The 15,083-nt window shown below is 44.2% G+C and overlaps 1 protein-coding gene across 9 annotated transcripts in view; it reads left to right on the forward strand.

Annotated features, from left to right (window-relative positions):
• Rbms1 (RNA binding motif single stranded interacting protein 1) overlaps window positions 1–15,083 on the forward strand; it is a 212,816-nt gene that overhangs the window by 120,203 nt on the left and 77,530 nt on the right. For 7 of the 9 annotated variants that reach the window (XM_038336648.1, XM_038336651.1, XM_038336654.1 and 4 more), the window contains exon 2: window positions 8,771–8,946. In XM_038336648.1, the coding sequence (XP_038192576.1) occupies window positions 8,771–8,946 (176 nt within the window). The remainder of the gene's footprint in view (window positions 1–8,770; window positions 8,947–15,083) is intronic. The other 2 variants (XM_038336649.1, XM_038336652.1) reach the window with 1 other exon arrangement.

Genomic DNA, 15,083 nt, shown 5'->3' on the forward strand with positions numbered 1-15,083 from the left:
AGATGCCACACCTCTCCTAAGTTAGGCAGACCGCCGTGCCTCTCCTCAGAGAGAAGCCAGACGAGATGAAGCTCCAGCCCAAGATGGACGTACGCTAGAATCTACCTGGTAAGGCACCACTTTGTGGTGCTACACAGATTATTAGAAATGGGTTAAAGCAAGATGTGAATAAGAGTCTGAAATTAATGGGCCAGGCAGTGTTTAAAAGAATATAATTTGTGTGATGTTATTTCAGGGCATAAGCTAGCCAGTGGCCGGGAGCTGGGCAGGATGAAAAGCAGGCCTGCCTGCAGCTCCTCACTACAGACAGGTGTGTCACTGGCAGTCTTGAGTGATGGTCCTTCCTCTCTTCTGACTAGTTTCCTCCTACACCCATGCCATCCAGGTGCTGATACGGGTACTAAATATGCATCTTTCTCATTTACTCACCTTCTTTGTAAAGCCTTCCCCGTCATGCTCTCTCCTCCATTTCTCTTCCTTGATTGAACTCTAATTTTAGCAACACATCCCACACCATGGCTTGTGATTCCGTTGGGATGGGTAAGGCTAGGGGCCAACTATCAAAAGCTTTCCTTTCCTAATCCTAATTCCTCTAGCACAGATGTTTTGAAACTGTTGTCTTAAATTCTTGCTTTTCTTCTGGGCCCTTCTGTTTTCTGTAAGGGCCTAAAATTTAGCATCTGCTTGCAGCTGTCTTTATGTTGGTCTTTAAGTCTTTTACGCGTCACCTTCTCACACATAAATATGCTAACAGAAACCAGGGGGAACACATGGGACAAAAGATGTGCCATATTTACTGGCCTGAAGCTCTTGGTGAACAACCTAGCTGGTGGTGGCAATTTTGGGGAGAGCCATTGGAACAAGCAGAACTATTGGGCTTTTGTATGTGGTACTGTAGACGTACTATCATAGTGTAAAGACTATATGACAGAGAATGTAGTTTCTTGGATGGATCCAAGACAACTTGACCTCCAGAATCATGCATTATGGGTAATGTATGTTTCCTACCATGGATTATTGATGTGTGCTCCTCATTCTTCTCTTCCACTTTCCAGCCACCAACTCATGACTGTCCAGTTGTTTAACCCCTAAGGACTTTCCTCTGCCCTTTAAACTGCTTCTCACATCTGCCACGAGGTCTGCGTATTCACCCAGTCAGGTTGTATTTAACAGTGCAACTCAAGTTTAATTTTCTAAATCCCAAGAACACGATACTTTACCCTTGACCTTAAAGTAAAGGTGGAGGTGTAGTTACCTGCAGGGATTGGCTTTGATAAGTGTCTTGGAGAATTAATTGTGAAGCCCATTTGATAATTTTTTACAGTTGTATTTATTTTTATGTTGTGTGTGTATTTTATCTACATATTTATTTGCATTACATGCAACCCTAGTGCTCATCAAGGCCAAAACAGGGTGTCAGATCCCCAGGAATTACAATTACAGACAGTTGTAACCCACCGTGTAGGTTCTGGGAATAACTCGGTCCTCTGCAAGAGCAGCAAATGTTCTTAACCTCTGAGCCATCTTCCCATCCCCCACTAGAGAATTTCAGTTTTAGATTATATTCCAATGGCTAATTTAACATGTGCCCCTTTCCTTTGGCAAGCTTACATCCAACCAAAAAATACGTAACGATTCATTGCCTGTTTTCATAATCTTGAGAGACTACTACCAGGTTTATGATGAAACAAGGGACAGCAAAGATAAGAGAACCAGTTTCATCACTTAATTGAGTGGGTGGGAAATTACAGCTATACTATCCACGTGTTAAGGGTTAATAGATACTTCCTCACTTTCTGGATACAGCCCAGTGGGAAACTACCCATTGGCTGGTGATTCAGGTCATCTGATCAACCTGTAAGAACAGCAGCTTCTTGGCTCTCCATTGCTTTCTGCTCAGTTTTCCATCTCCCCTCTCCTCCACCGGCACTTTATTCTAGCCCCGAGGAGGACAGCATCCCAAGTGGGATGGAATCAGCCTGTTGAAGTGCCCTCCCCCACTCCTGTTGGCTAGTTCCCTTAAGGTTGACTACTTTTACATCCTGGATGATAGGGAAATACAGCAGTATGTGACCATTAACACCCTATATAGTGTCCTTGTATATTTTTCACGAAGGCACGACAGTGCGCTGTTTCCCGGTGTTCCATAACAACTCTCTGTTCTGAGGAACAGTAGAGAAAACGGAAGTAGTGTGTGTGTGTGTGTGTGTGTGTGTGTGTGTGTGTGTGTGTGTGTGTGTGTGTAGGGACTACAGAAGGAGGTGGATTATAACCTTCTTAAATTAGGGTAGGCATTCTGACTTCTGAGTATCAACATGGTAGTCTTAAGAGATCAGAGGCAACTTCAAAGGCCCATCTGGGTTTCCTTTCCCTTTAAAATACACTGGACTTCTTAGGGAGGTTCCCAAGGAAAGGCCATGGAAGGAAGAAAGGCATTCTTTGGCTTATTCATGATAGAAAGGAAATGAGACATTTCAAATGTCAGGTCTTTAGTTTTAATGGTCTTGGCTGAATTACTATCTCTAACAATTACATGGTGACTAATCGGTTTTAGTTCACGTATGGTTAGAATTGCTTCTGTAAAGGTCTTTTCTCCTTGCATTGATGTAGAAGACGTACCTGGTGTTATTTAGGGATGTAGGATGCAAGAACAGAAGCTTGCTTACCTTTGGCCTGCTTCCAGTCCTGGGTGAGTGAAGAATTCCTAGCGGGTCTTCCTGGTAAGGTGGGCATTGCGGCCTTTGCAGAAAGTGCTCCCAGAATGCTGTTCACCTAGAAAGCCCCCCTGAGTTCTACCAGGAAATTCTGCTGATAGCATTTACCCACGCAGACGTAGAAAACCATCTGCCATTACAACCACCTGTTTATTCCCGCACTGATTTAGTTTTCTATTAATTTTTGGCCTGCAAATCGTGCGAGTTTGTTTTGTCAACCAAACACAAACCTAAAGATGTCTCTGAAGAGAGTATCTTAGTTGAGAAAATGCCTAAGATTTGGCTTGTAGGCAAGCCTGTAGGATATTTTCTTAATTACTGATTGCTGTGGGAAGTCCCAGGCCATTGTGGGCCATGCGGCCCCTGGGCAGGTGCTCCTGGGTGTAGAAGAAAGGCTGGACAAGACAACAGCATTCTTCTATGGCAGTGGTTCTCAGCCTCCATAATGCAACCCTTTGGTACAGCTCCTCGTGTTGTGGTGACCCCCAACCATAAAGTTAATTTCATTGCTACGACATTATTTTGCTACTTTATGAATCAGGTAAAGATCTGTGTTTTCTGATGGTCTTAGACGATCTCTGTGAAAGGGGCATTTGAACCCCAAAGGGTTGGTGACCCACGGCTTGAGAACTATTGCTCTATGGCCTCTGCATCAGTTTCTGCCTTGAGTCTCTACCTTAACTTTCCTAGATGATGGGCTTAAGATATAAGATGAAATAAACCCTTTCCTGCCCAAGTTGCCTTTGGTCATGGTCTTCATCACAGTAACAGAAACCCTAACTAAGATACGAATTAAGCCCAGACAGATGTTACCATGAAAACTCTCTTATCTTGTTTTCCCTGCCCACGGAGAGACAAGAAGTGTGGTCTGTTAGGAAACCTTGTTCAGTGAAAAACTAGAGAAGGCCGAGATAGACATCGGGCTCTTTGGGGGCTGAATGAGCAATAACTATGGTCCTCTAACCATCCAGCAGGTCCCTAATTAGACTGTTTGACCTGTTGTGAGCTTCATGCTCAGGGTGGCTTTTCACATTGCAAGGCAGGCTAGGGATTTTCCTAGGCAGATGTTGGAGACATCAGTGACCAAGCAGGCAGGTGAAAGTTATCCTTTTTGAGTTTATTTTATTTTAGTAAATTACAGTCTGTTCCTTCTAGACACATACTCTGCATGTATGGTTGCTTGGGATTTATTGAGTTCTGAAGCTGTACTGGAAGACCCAGTGTTTCTTTCCTTTTATGAATGAAGGTTTGATTCTGCCTGATTTCATGGCCAGCATTCTGAAAAGCCTACTCTCCATTTTCAGCATGACTCCTCGGTGACTTTCAGAAAACGTGTGGAAGTCATTCTCTCGTATTTAATTGTTTTTTTTTAATCAGATCAATGGTGTATTTGCTTTTATGAGTAAATTATCAGTTAAATTGTTTTAGTTGATTCTTTAGAATTCACAGTGGTGCTTGGTAATGGAGTAGTGTGATGTTCTAACGTATTGTCCTTGTATCATTTTTAAATCAGGATAAACCTCTCCTCAAACATCCCTCCTTCGTGTTGAAGACTTTCAAAGTCCTTTCTGCCCTCTGAAATGCACAGTTCATTCACAGTATCAGTCCTCATGCTGCTGTGGAGTAGCACGCCAAAGCCTCTTCCTCCTGTTTAATTGTGGCTTAGCTCTGTATGATAACCCTTCCCCCCCACCCCCATCCTTTCTCCTCTCCCCAGCCTCTGTAGCCATCATTCTGCTCTCAGATCTACGGCGAGATCGACTGTTTCAGATTTTACTTAGGGTTAGCGTCACTTCTGTGTCTTATTTCCCTTACCATAAAACCTCTAGTTCCATCTGTGATGTTGTAAATAATACAATGCCATTTTTAGTAGCTAAATAGTATTCCACTGGGGTGTGTGTGTGTGTGTGTGTGTGTGTGTGTGTGTGTGTGTAAACATTTTCCTCACCCATTCATCACTTCAATGGCATTTAGTTTGTCACTGGTTGTTGGCCTTGATGAACAGTTAGTGATGTAATCAAGGAAGTGTAGATGTTGCTTTGACATACTGGTTTTATTTCCTTTAGATGGAGTGTGATTATTAGGTCATATGATAGCTCTTTTTGTTTATGGGTTTTTTGTTGTTGTTATGGAGTCTCACTATCTAGGCCAGGCTATCCTCCAGCTTTGGATCCTCCTGCCTCAGGTCCCCAAGTGCTGGGATTCTACATGCGACTCACATGCTAGACTCTTGTTGTTATATTTTGGTTGTGAGCGTAGCCTTTAATGGCTAAGCCGTCTCTCCAGCCCTGGACTCTCATTTTTAATATTTAAAAGAACCCCATCATGTTTTCCATTGTGCCTGTCAAAATCCCTTCTTTTTGCTGGCTGTAGTGGTACACACTTCCAGTCCCAGTGCCCAGGAGGCACAGTGATCATGAGTTGGAGTCTAGCCTGGGCCTCCGTAGTGAGACCCTGTTTCACAAACACAAAGATTAACTCCCGTTCATCATTTCTTGCACAGTGTGGCGTTGAACCTAAGGTCATGTGCATGCCAGGCTGTCTCTAAGCTTTTACTCCTCCTCCTCAGAATCCATTCTTTAGGGGAACAATTTATAAAGCAGGATTTATTTAATCCTTCTTTTTCAAGCTAATGGGGTTTTTACCTCCACTAGTTCAGTGTACGCTAATTAGAGTAACCCACAGGCACCTTTTACTAGAGCATAGCAGAGTCACACGGCAAAATAGCAAGAATTTGGTAATTAGGTTGCTTGAGGATGGGCACGGAAACTCAAAGCAGTATGGCACATTGAAGAGATGGACCGTGTTTGGAGGTTCTGACGTTATTATCTGGCAGATCTCAGTTCAGAATGCAGCCCTGCTGCCTACTTGACTGTGTGTCACTGCACAGTGCTTAAACGCTCCAAAGACACAGTTCCCTAATCTTTGCAATGAGAGAACAGTGTTCTACCTGTCTGTCTGTTGAGTTCAATAGAAAGCAGGACATAACATGCATCGCTTAGCAAATGGACACTTCTTTATGCTATGAGTTTGCAGACTGTCTATGAGTTGTTTTGTTTTGTGTGTTTGTTCATGTTGATGGCACCAGAGACTGATCACAGATCCTTTTGCATCTAAGATCTGTGTTCTCAGCCCAGATTCAGTGACTTCTAAATAGTTCATCTTTAAAATTACACACACACACACACACACACACACACACATTTGAACAAGTCAAACCCTCTTGTTCTCTCTCAGGCATCTGCCTGTCTTCAGCTAACTCTGGGGAGTGTTGATATTTAGGTAAAATTTAACTTGAACTTTGTGCTATAGAGGAGACACTAGTCCCATGGTCCTCCTTGTGTGAATTTGGGACCCTCTTGTCCTTCCTGGAATCTGAACTCTGGGAACTCCTATACCCTAATTGGCAGCCCAGCAGGAAGACCCAGGTTCCTTACCTGCTTCCCTTACTGGGAAAGTATTCTGAAAATAAATATGGATGACAGTCAGATATCATACAGTAAATCAATTATATATTCAGAAGTACAGATCATTGATCTCTTCCTTTTATTAACAGTAAATACATATGGAAAACCTACTTTTAGTTCCAAGTAGTCACCTAATTAACAATAACCCAGATGTTTTCTTCTGATCAGAACAAGGCCATGCCCAGCATGCCCCATCAGAACCAGACAGGATCAGGGATAGCAAGGACCCAGTCTTGGAATGCATATGTCTGCTAGTACATACACTTGCCCCTGCTGTGTGCCCACAGAGAATCTAGGAGCTGAGCTAGAAGAGGCCGAGCCACAGCTGTCATCCCCAGGCTGACACATATTATTTTATCCAGGACTCTGCATGTTAGGCAAGTGTTCTACCTCTGAACCACAGCCTAGCCCTTCATCCCTGCAGATGGATTTTTCTTTGTCAGCTCCTAAATAACGACATGGAGACTTACTATTAATTATGAAAGTCCAGCCTTAGCCTAGGCTTGTTTTTAACTAGCTCTTATAGCTTAACCCATTTCTATTCTTCTACATCTGCCACATGCCACCCATCCTGTTTCCAGTGCGTCTCCTGGCATCTCCTCTGTGAGCCTAGATTCGTTTCTAGTTCCTCCCTTTGCCCGGAAGTCCTGCCTATTCTTCTTGCCCAGCTTTTGGCTGCCTTTTAGCTCTTTATTACACCAATCGGCAGTACACCTTCCCACAGTGTACAGATATCCTCTAACACATCCCTGGTGTCATTCAATAGCCACCATCCTCTGTCCTGTGGTTAATACCAATCACCTTGTGCTATGGGATGGTATCTTGGGCACGGATCACATCCCATTTAAAAGAAAAGTCAGGCTTACCTACTTCTGTCTATGGTTACAAGCTGTCTTGTTGGTCAGAGCTTGGGAGATGGGGGTTAATGACTGCCCCTTTCTAGTCTCCCAATCCAACTCCGAGAAGAAGAGGGTAGGTAACTGGAGATACTCAGAGACTTGAGAGAAGAAAGGCAAGATCCTTGTGTGACATCTGTATCAGAGCAGGGGACAGGACTGAGTACCATTTTTTTAAACACTTAGAAACTGGTGCCTTTAGTCCTTAGAGGAAAGCCAGTGGTGTATGGGCAACATGTGAATTCACTTGCCTGCCAGTGAAAGGCGTGAATCACAGGGGGGAAGGGTGTGATCTCAGGCAGGGCAGTCTGGGATTTGGATGAAGCAAGGCCCAGTTCAGGTTCAGCTCTTAAGGAAGTAGAATTTCCTCACTCTTTGTTTATTCTTCCAGGAACTCCCCTCCTAAAAGAGTCTCTTTAGATGAAGAAGTATTTGCATGACAACTTAGCAGGGACCCAGAATGGTGGGAGGAAGGAAAAGGACCAGAAGAAAGAGTCTCTGAGTTCTCAGCTCAAGTTGTGCCCTTAGGGTGCCATGGCAAAACTAGGTGCAGAAAGTGGAGTCTGCAGTGGGCAGGGGAAATAGCTAGCAAGATAAAAAGAGTATATTTATTGTATATGTGTGCCATTGACACTTTCTGCTGTGTAGTTTAGTTTTTCTTTTATATGCCTTGCATTTTTGTCTGTAGTTGTAAATGTCTGGCATCGATATTTGAAATCTTCATTGAGTATCTAGCAAGTATTTAAGTTCGTGTGTTCAAACTTTGTGTGTAAGGGTTGCTCTTGGCTTAATATGTTTATCACTTAGAAAATAGAAAGGAGACTATACCTGCCCTTCTGCACATTGGCTGTGAGGACAGTTTGGGTCCTACTCACTGTCCTCAGGCCCTTTAACTTCCTCAAAAGTCTTGCGTGGGGAGAGGGGTTTCCTTCCAGAAGCTCGCGAAGAGGCAGTATCTGGTGTGTGCGCTTCAGACACCATCCTAGGTGTCCTCCTACAGGAGAGCAAAGCCCGAGAAGCCCCTGACTGCAGGCTCTGCAAGATGTGCTCCAGTGAAGGATTCTGACTGCCACAGCATTCTCACAGGGGTCAAAGTTCACAAGGTCTACCAGAGGGATAGGCAGCTTGTGGCAAATCTCATCTAGATGTCTCCAGAAGCCATGGATCTAGCTTAGAAGTGTGTAGCTCTGGATGAAACTCTTAACTTTATTACATATTAAGAGAGGTCTCTTTTTAAAGAGTATCCTAAATCAAATAGTCAACTACTTTCAGATATTCTTCAGAATCTGGACACCGTTTCAAAAGCCTAGTGATTGCTAAATTACTGTATATTAAGATGACGATATCGTGTGACTTCATGCAAGTTAATTTTGAGTCTCAGGAGATATGTTTCTTAAAATGTGCAAATAAATTGATTATACATTTATCCACATTTCAGGTACTGCTGAGTAAAGTTCTTTCATTTCATGTTGAAAGAAGGGGTTTTTTGGGTGTGTTTGGTTTTTGTCTTAAAATGAATAGATCTTTTTTTCCCTGCAAGTTAAATTTTACATCGCAGTAGCTCAGGATAATCTTTGTTTAATCTCGGCGTCTTTATTTTATTTATTTGTTTTATTTTTGTGGCTCACATAGCCTCTGATGGGTACTTGACCCCCTTGCGTCCACTCTGACACACTCTGGTTTTTGCTTCCAGCAGTCTCTGGTCCCAGCGCACCCCATGGCCCCTCCCAGTCCCAGCACCAGCAGCAGTAACAACAACAGTAGCAGCAGTAGCAACTCAGGATGGGATCAGCTGAGCAAGACCAACCTCTACATCCGAGGCCTGCCCCCCAACACCACTGATCAAGACCTGGTCAAGCTCTGTCAACCGTGAGTATAATTGCTCTGAGTGCCTCAGCTGCTGAAGACTTCCGTGGTCATAGCCATAGAGGATAGAAGTTATGTTGCAGGAGATGGGCGTAGGATAAAAACGTGAGACCCGCTAAGCGCTAAGCTCTTGGGCATTTTCTCAGTATTCAGAATGCCTACATGGAGATGAAGTTAGAACATATTCTTGATACAATTTGACTTGGCGTGTGAAAAGTAAAATAAGAATTTTTTTAAAAAATTGATGGCTTGGTCTTTTTTTAAGAGTATTCCTCTTTCATGGAAGCCCGCAAGGGGCCCATCAATTCTGTGAGAGAAATCTGCTGACATTATTTGTCAGAAAGTGATCAACAAGCTGGCCTTGTCTTGAGTGGGTGTCAACTCTGGGTTCATGCAGGGTAGTATCCCTATACTTTCATGGGCACCTGGAGCTCTGCGGTGTATATCATTCACCGGTTTTTCCTTTGGAAATAAGAACACCTCCACTTCCTGCATCTTCAAAGAAGGATGCATGTGCTATAGGTTCCAAAGTAAATTCGCATCTTCTATTAATGTTGATAAATAGAATATAAATGTCTTATTCCTTGCAATTACATTGTTGCAGCTAAGTAACAAAATACTAAAATAAACCAAGGAGCCAGAAGTACCTTTGAGAGAAAAGATCATTGCGGAAAGAGTTAAAAACATCAGATCTCATTGAGCACTGCTTACACATAACAGCACTTTGTATTTATCCGACGACAGTAATGGTCTTTTACAAAAGGAAATTCTGAGCCAGGTGGTGGTGGCACACACCTTTAATCCCAGCACGATGGAGGCAGAGGCAGGCAGATCTCTGTGACTTCGAAGCCAGCCTGGTCTACAGAGCAAGTTCCAGAACAGGAACCAAAGCTACACAGAGAAACCCTGTCTCGAAAAACAAACAAACAAACCAAAAAAAACTAAAGAAATTCTGCATAACTACATTGAGCCGCCTGCTAGAGAGTGTTGCCCGTTGCCTTCAAAATGTCTTGCTTGACAGCATCTCATTTCTGTAGTTCTGAGTAAAGCTCAGATTCATTTCTCATTTGGGGGTGGGGGAAAGAAAAAATATTCAAAACTAATGAGCATTATTTCCAAACTGAAGCTAAAGCTATAGTCTGGCGTTGGTTTGCTTTGTTTTGAGAAGCAGGGTGGGGCTGGTGTGTGGTGCTCCTCCAGGTTCTCGAGGGTTGTGCAGAAGGCCATCTCAATCAAGTTGAGTTTCTTGTGCCTTTTCCTTATCGCTCTTCCGGTCCAGTCCTTCTGGAATCTGGGAGAATGCATCACGTCCCACACTGAGGTCTGATCTGAGAGGAAGTCTAGCTCTTGGGAGTTGGGAACTCTGCCAGGCATGCCCTGCCCCGCTGCAGCCGTCAAGACAGTGAATAGGCCTTTGGCTATCTTGTCTGCTACTGGCCTTTCATTGGCGTCTTCTGATGCTTCTGCAGCATAATTACAGGTGGATAGAGCGCCGTAGAGTCTAAGAAGCTAAAAATACACCGTAGGAACAAGGGGATGAAGCAAATTCTGTCTTGAGGTTTAAAAGGAGAGGATTTCAGAAGGAATCTCTTCCTCAGCTGGTTTTAAGTTATGTAAGAGTTGATGTCAAGGAGAAAGCACAGGAGCCATAAAATGATAGATCCATATGCCATGCTTTATAAACAGGAAATATACTTCAAAATTAGGGCCGTTAGTTTTTTTTTTATTGAACCAAATCATTTTCTAAAAATGATTTTTTTTCCTAGACCACTTACTCCATTTTTGCTGTTGGTATCTTTGATATGTGTAGGTTTTCTAAATATCTGTAACCACTATTCTCTTTGCTGTTATCATTAGTAGTGGTAACTTAGCCATTCTCATCAAGTCTTGCCATTTATAGATGGAGGCTCTTGCAAGATCCCAGGTTTGGTATTAAATGCTGATGATCATTTTGGCAGCTGTATCTATGGAGGCAAGACACAACATTGATGGGGGATGCTGCCTCAAAATCTGCCACCAGCTTTGTTCTACTTCACCCAGAGAATTGAATAAATACAGACTCTTACTTGCTGACCATGTGTGTCTTACAATATAGAGAAAGACTTAGAGCAACATTTGTGCTCTGACCTTGACTTACTTATGAGAAACCATAACTAGTTGGTGGCTTGGAAGTGATGCCAACTTTATGGCCGAGTGGCTTCCTTTAGGACCTAGGAAGTCCTTTAAGCATAGAGATTATAGAAGAATATAGGAAACGTTGCAGAAAGGGTAGATAAATCCATACCTCTGAATAGTGGGGGCAGAAACATTTTAAAAGTGCAAACTTAGCACTAATTGACCTGGGCACTGGAGATGGGGAGGTAGGGCTGGGGAGGTGGGATGGGGGTCAGCCACAATTGAAATCAATGATTTGTTTCTTCTGAGATTTAACTCTGCTCCAGTTGTCTGAAAATGGAAAAAGATGCCAAGAATGTTTGTTCCATAAAAAATAATGTGTGGAGCTCAGAAGCAAGTATTGCAAAGATTTTATACACTGGAGAGGAAAACGAAGTAGTTTTTGGAAGTAGAACATGGGACGGCTAGAAGGTTAGGAGAGCTGACAGTGGAAAGGTAATTGTTGTGGTGTGAAGAGTTCTGATGGTAAAGTCAGGCTCCCCAACGCAGTGCTCACGACACTGGGTAATGCAGATCACCATGGTTAAGATGGGGAGGGGGCGTGGACCATAGCACATCAGCTGGGAAGCCAGCAAGATTAGGCAACTGAAAACCAGCAAGGGGGCTCTGACTCTGGACATGGCGGTCATGGTCAAGAGATGTGGGCTGCAAGTAGATACATCTGCAGGAGTGCTTTAGGGAAGACACCAAAGTTCTAAATTGTGAAATGTGGGTGGAAATGCGGGGAGCGTGTAACTCCAGGCTGCCTCAGGGTTCCTCCATTTCTACTAGCCGATCTACTCAAGAAGAGTCTGTCAGCGCGGAAGCCCATCAAGTTTAGGAGATGAAGTGCCTCAGGGAGCAGAAGAGACCAGTTTGTCAGACCTGGGCCACAGATACTCTTCATTCTCCCCGTTTTCCGAAGCCAAGCCAATCAAATACGAGCTTGAATGTTCTGATATATTAATAAGATGGTTCTTTCATCTCGCAGTCCTGTGCTGAGCTAATAGAATTCCAGGGGCTCGCTTCCTCGCGTGCTCAGGGTCTCAGCTGCCCTTGTTGTGCCTTTCATATTGTCACTGGTGCCCGTCTCTGTCCAAGTCTCGCCCTCTTTCATCTGTTCACAGCACCGCTCCACACTCTCAACTTACGCATTTTCTACTAGAGTGTCTTATCTCAGCCCCAGATTCACTGGTATCATCCTTACCTCAAAACTGTGACTTAGCTGATTGATTTCCTCCACTGCAAAGATTTCGCGTTGTTCCGGACCACCCCCTGTTGTCCTTTGGTCTTCAAGTAACTTCTCCCTTCTGGTCACATCACACATTCTGGGCGTTGCCTTCCTTGCTTCTTACGGTGTGGGGTGTGGCGGGAAAGGACGTTTGCTCTCCTTGCTACCTCACCTGAAATTGTTCTCCACTTTCCCCCTCAATCCTACGAGGCCGTGGTCAGGCTTTCCCTGCCTCCTTCATGCTTGGACCATGCTAAGACCGTGCACCTTCTTTTTTTTTTTTTTTTTTTTTTTTGGTTTTTCGAGACAGGGTTTCCCTGTAGTTTCTAGAGCCTGTCCTGGAACTAGCTCTTGTAGACCAGGCTGGCCTCGAACTCACAGAGATCCGCCTGCCTCTGCCTCCCGAGTGCTGGGATTAAAGGCGTGCGCCACCACCGCCCGGCTGACCGTGCACCTTCTTATCATGTATGCATCATCACTCACGGTCTGCATTTCATCCCCGTGCTGTCCCGCTCTCCACATGCCTGTTACGTTAGTTGGCAGCGTGGCTCATGCTAACAGTGTCTTACCTCTGCAGATTCCTCGCCTGCCTTATAAAGACAGGATAGTGGGGCTGCAAACTTTGGAACCGCCAGTGTCATCTACTACCTACAGGGCTAGGCAGATGTCTAGTGATTCAGTCCGTAACCTGAAAAGTAGGTCAGTGCTTTTCATTACAGAGTTGTTATAAAAAAAAAAAAAATTGAAATCCAGGTTATATCTCCTCTATTAGTGTGCTTGGGACAAGAAATATTTTACGTGTCAGGCTTTTGGAATATCTTTATATATACAATGAGATATCTGGGGGAAGGGACCCAAGTCTGTACACAAAATTTAGTTATATTTCCTATAAACACATACCCATATTATGAAAGTAACTTTATACAGTGTTTTCAGTGTGTCTGCATTTTGACTGTGACCTACCACATAGGATTTTCTACTGTGGTATAATGTCCGTGTGCAAAAAAAAAAAAAAAAAAAATTAGATTTTTGTCCCACTTTGGAGTTTGCGTTTTTTGAGTAGTAAAAGAAAGACAGCTGATCCAGTCCCTGTCACCAAATACATATTGATCCTTCTTTTTGTCAAAACCCTATTAGGAAAAGCTTTAAGTGTGTATATTCTTACATTCAATAGTAAAGAGTAGAAAAGAACCCCACCAGATTGTGATTTTGAAACTGGGGGAGCCAAGGAAGTAGTTAGAATAAACATAACTCAAGCGTCCTCTTCCTTCAGGCTTTTGTTGGGTACTTGTAGATGGCTGGTTTCAGGGTCACGCAACCTTCCTCATTCCTTCCTGGTTATTATTTTTACTACGGCGTGGGAAATTCTCCAGTGTGTCCACACTTTTATTTAGAAGATGGACCAACTGTTTGGAGTGGCATATGGTGGTCTGTCCCTCCAAGCCCAGCATTTGAGAGGTGAAGCCGTACAGCAGCAGGGGTTCCTAGGCCAGCGTGGGCTACAGTGAGGGCGTCTTAAGCTGACTAAGCAAACAAAAACAGTATCCGGGTGCACAGTTTGTCCCACATGGCATCCTGATTTCTGGTAGGAGCCCAGGCCAGCTGGCTGAGAGACTGTTGCAGCTCAGGCTCTGTTGCAAGGTCCAGGGCTCTCGCTGTCTCAAGAAGGTGTTTGAGCTGAAGGGCCATGAAGGGCCATGTGTGGATTATCAACAGTGCTCCTCCCATGCCAGCATTGCTTTCTTTCTTCCTAACCCTACCGCCCACCGCTTTTCTTGACTCGGTAGCCCTCTAATTTGTTTATCTGAGCCTGGAACTGACTCTACCCTCTGACATGCCAGACTCTTACCAATCGAAAGGGATGTCCTTAAAATAGAATCACCTTTCACTGGTCTTGATGCCCAATGCATTTTGATTTCCTCTCTGCTTTTGGTTCTCTGCAAGTTGTCCCGGTCATTGGATACATTACAGTTCTTTGAAAGTGAATTAGAAAAGCAAGACAAGTCAGCAGAAGTAGACAGGAATAGCCACCCATCATTTGAGAAAGAATTGAGCAAACATTTTCCCCCTATGGCACTGTGCGAGAAAACCCGAGGAGAACTCAGGTTTACATGATATGAGGGCACAGAGTAGCTTCCAAGCCTGAGGCAGAATTTGGGTCTTAAATGACACAGAGCATGTCAGGAAGGGCAGATGCTGGTGCCCAAAAGTTCTAGCATTCTGAGACTGCTGGTGCTTCAAACACAGAGGAAAAAGGAAGTAAAAGCTTGTTGATACACAGCTGGGTATCCTGCAGTTCCTGTTAGTTACCCAGGGCTCCAGATGAGCGAGAAGAGAGAAAAAGGAGGAGACACTGGTGGGAACGTATATCTGTACCTTGGCTCCGAAGCCAAAGGGTCTGAAGTTGATTCTTCACAGGGGACTTAGCTCCTGTAGGAGAGGAGGAGAAGCATCGTTTCTCCATCCGTTGCTCTCTCCCAGATGGTGGGTCTGAGCCCAGGAGGAAGGCTTGCTTAGAGGAGAGGATGCTCATGTGAAAGAGGAGGTGGCTTCCATGAGAGCTATAAAAGGGATCCCAGCGGCTATGGCGTAGGACAGTAAGGAGTATGGCGGGGTCTGTCCCCCTGTTGTGACACAGAGACAGTAGGACAGTAGGACGTAGGGCTGGGCTTGTCCCCCTGTTGTGACACAGAACAGTAGGGACTATGACAGAGCGTGTCCACGGGCTATGTTATGGGACAGTAAGGAATATGGC

This window comes from Arvicola amphibius, chromosome 7 (genome assembly GCF_903992535.2).
Source record: "Arvicola amphibius chromosome 7, mArvAmp1.2, whole genome shotgun sequence".
Classification (NCBI taxonomy): Eukaryota; Metazoa; Chordata; class Mammalia; order Rodentia; family Cricetidae; genus Arvicola; species Arvicola amphibius.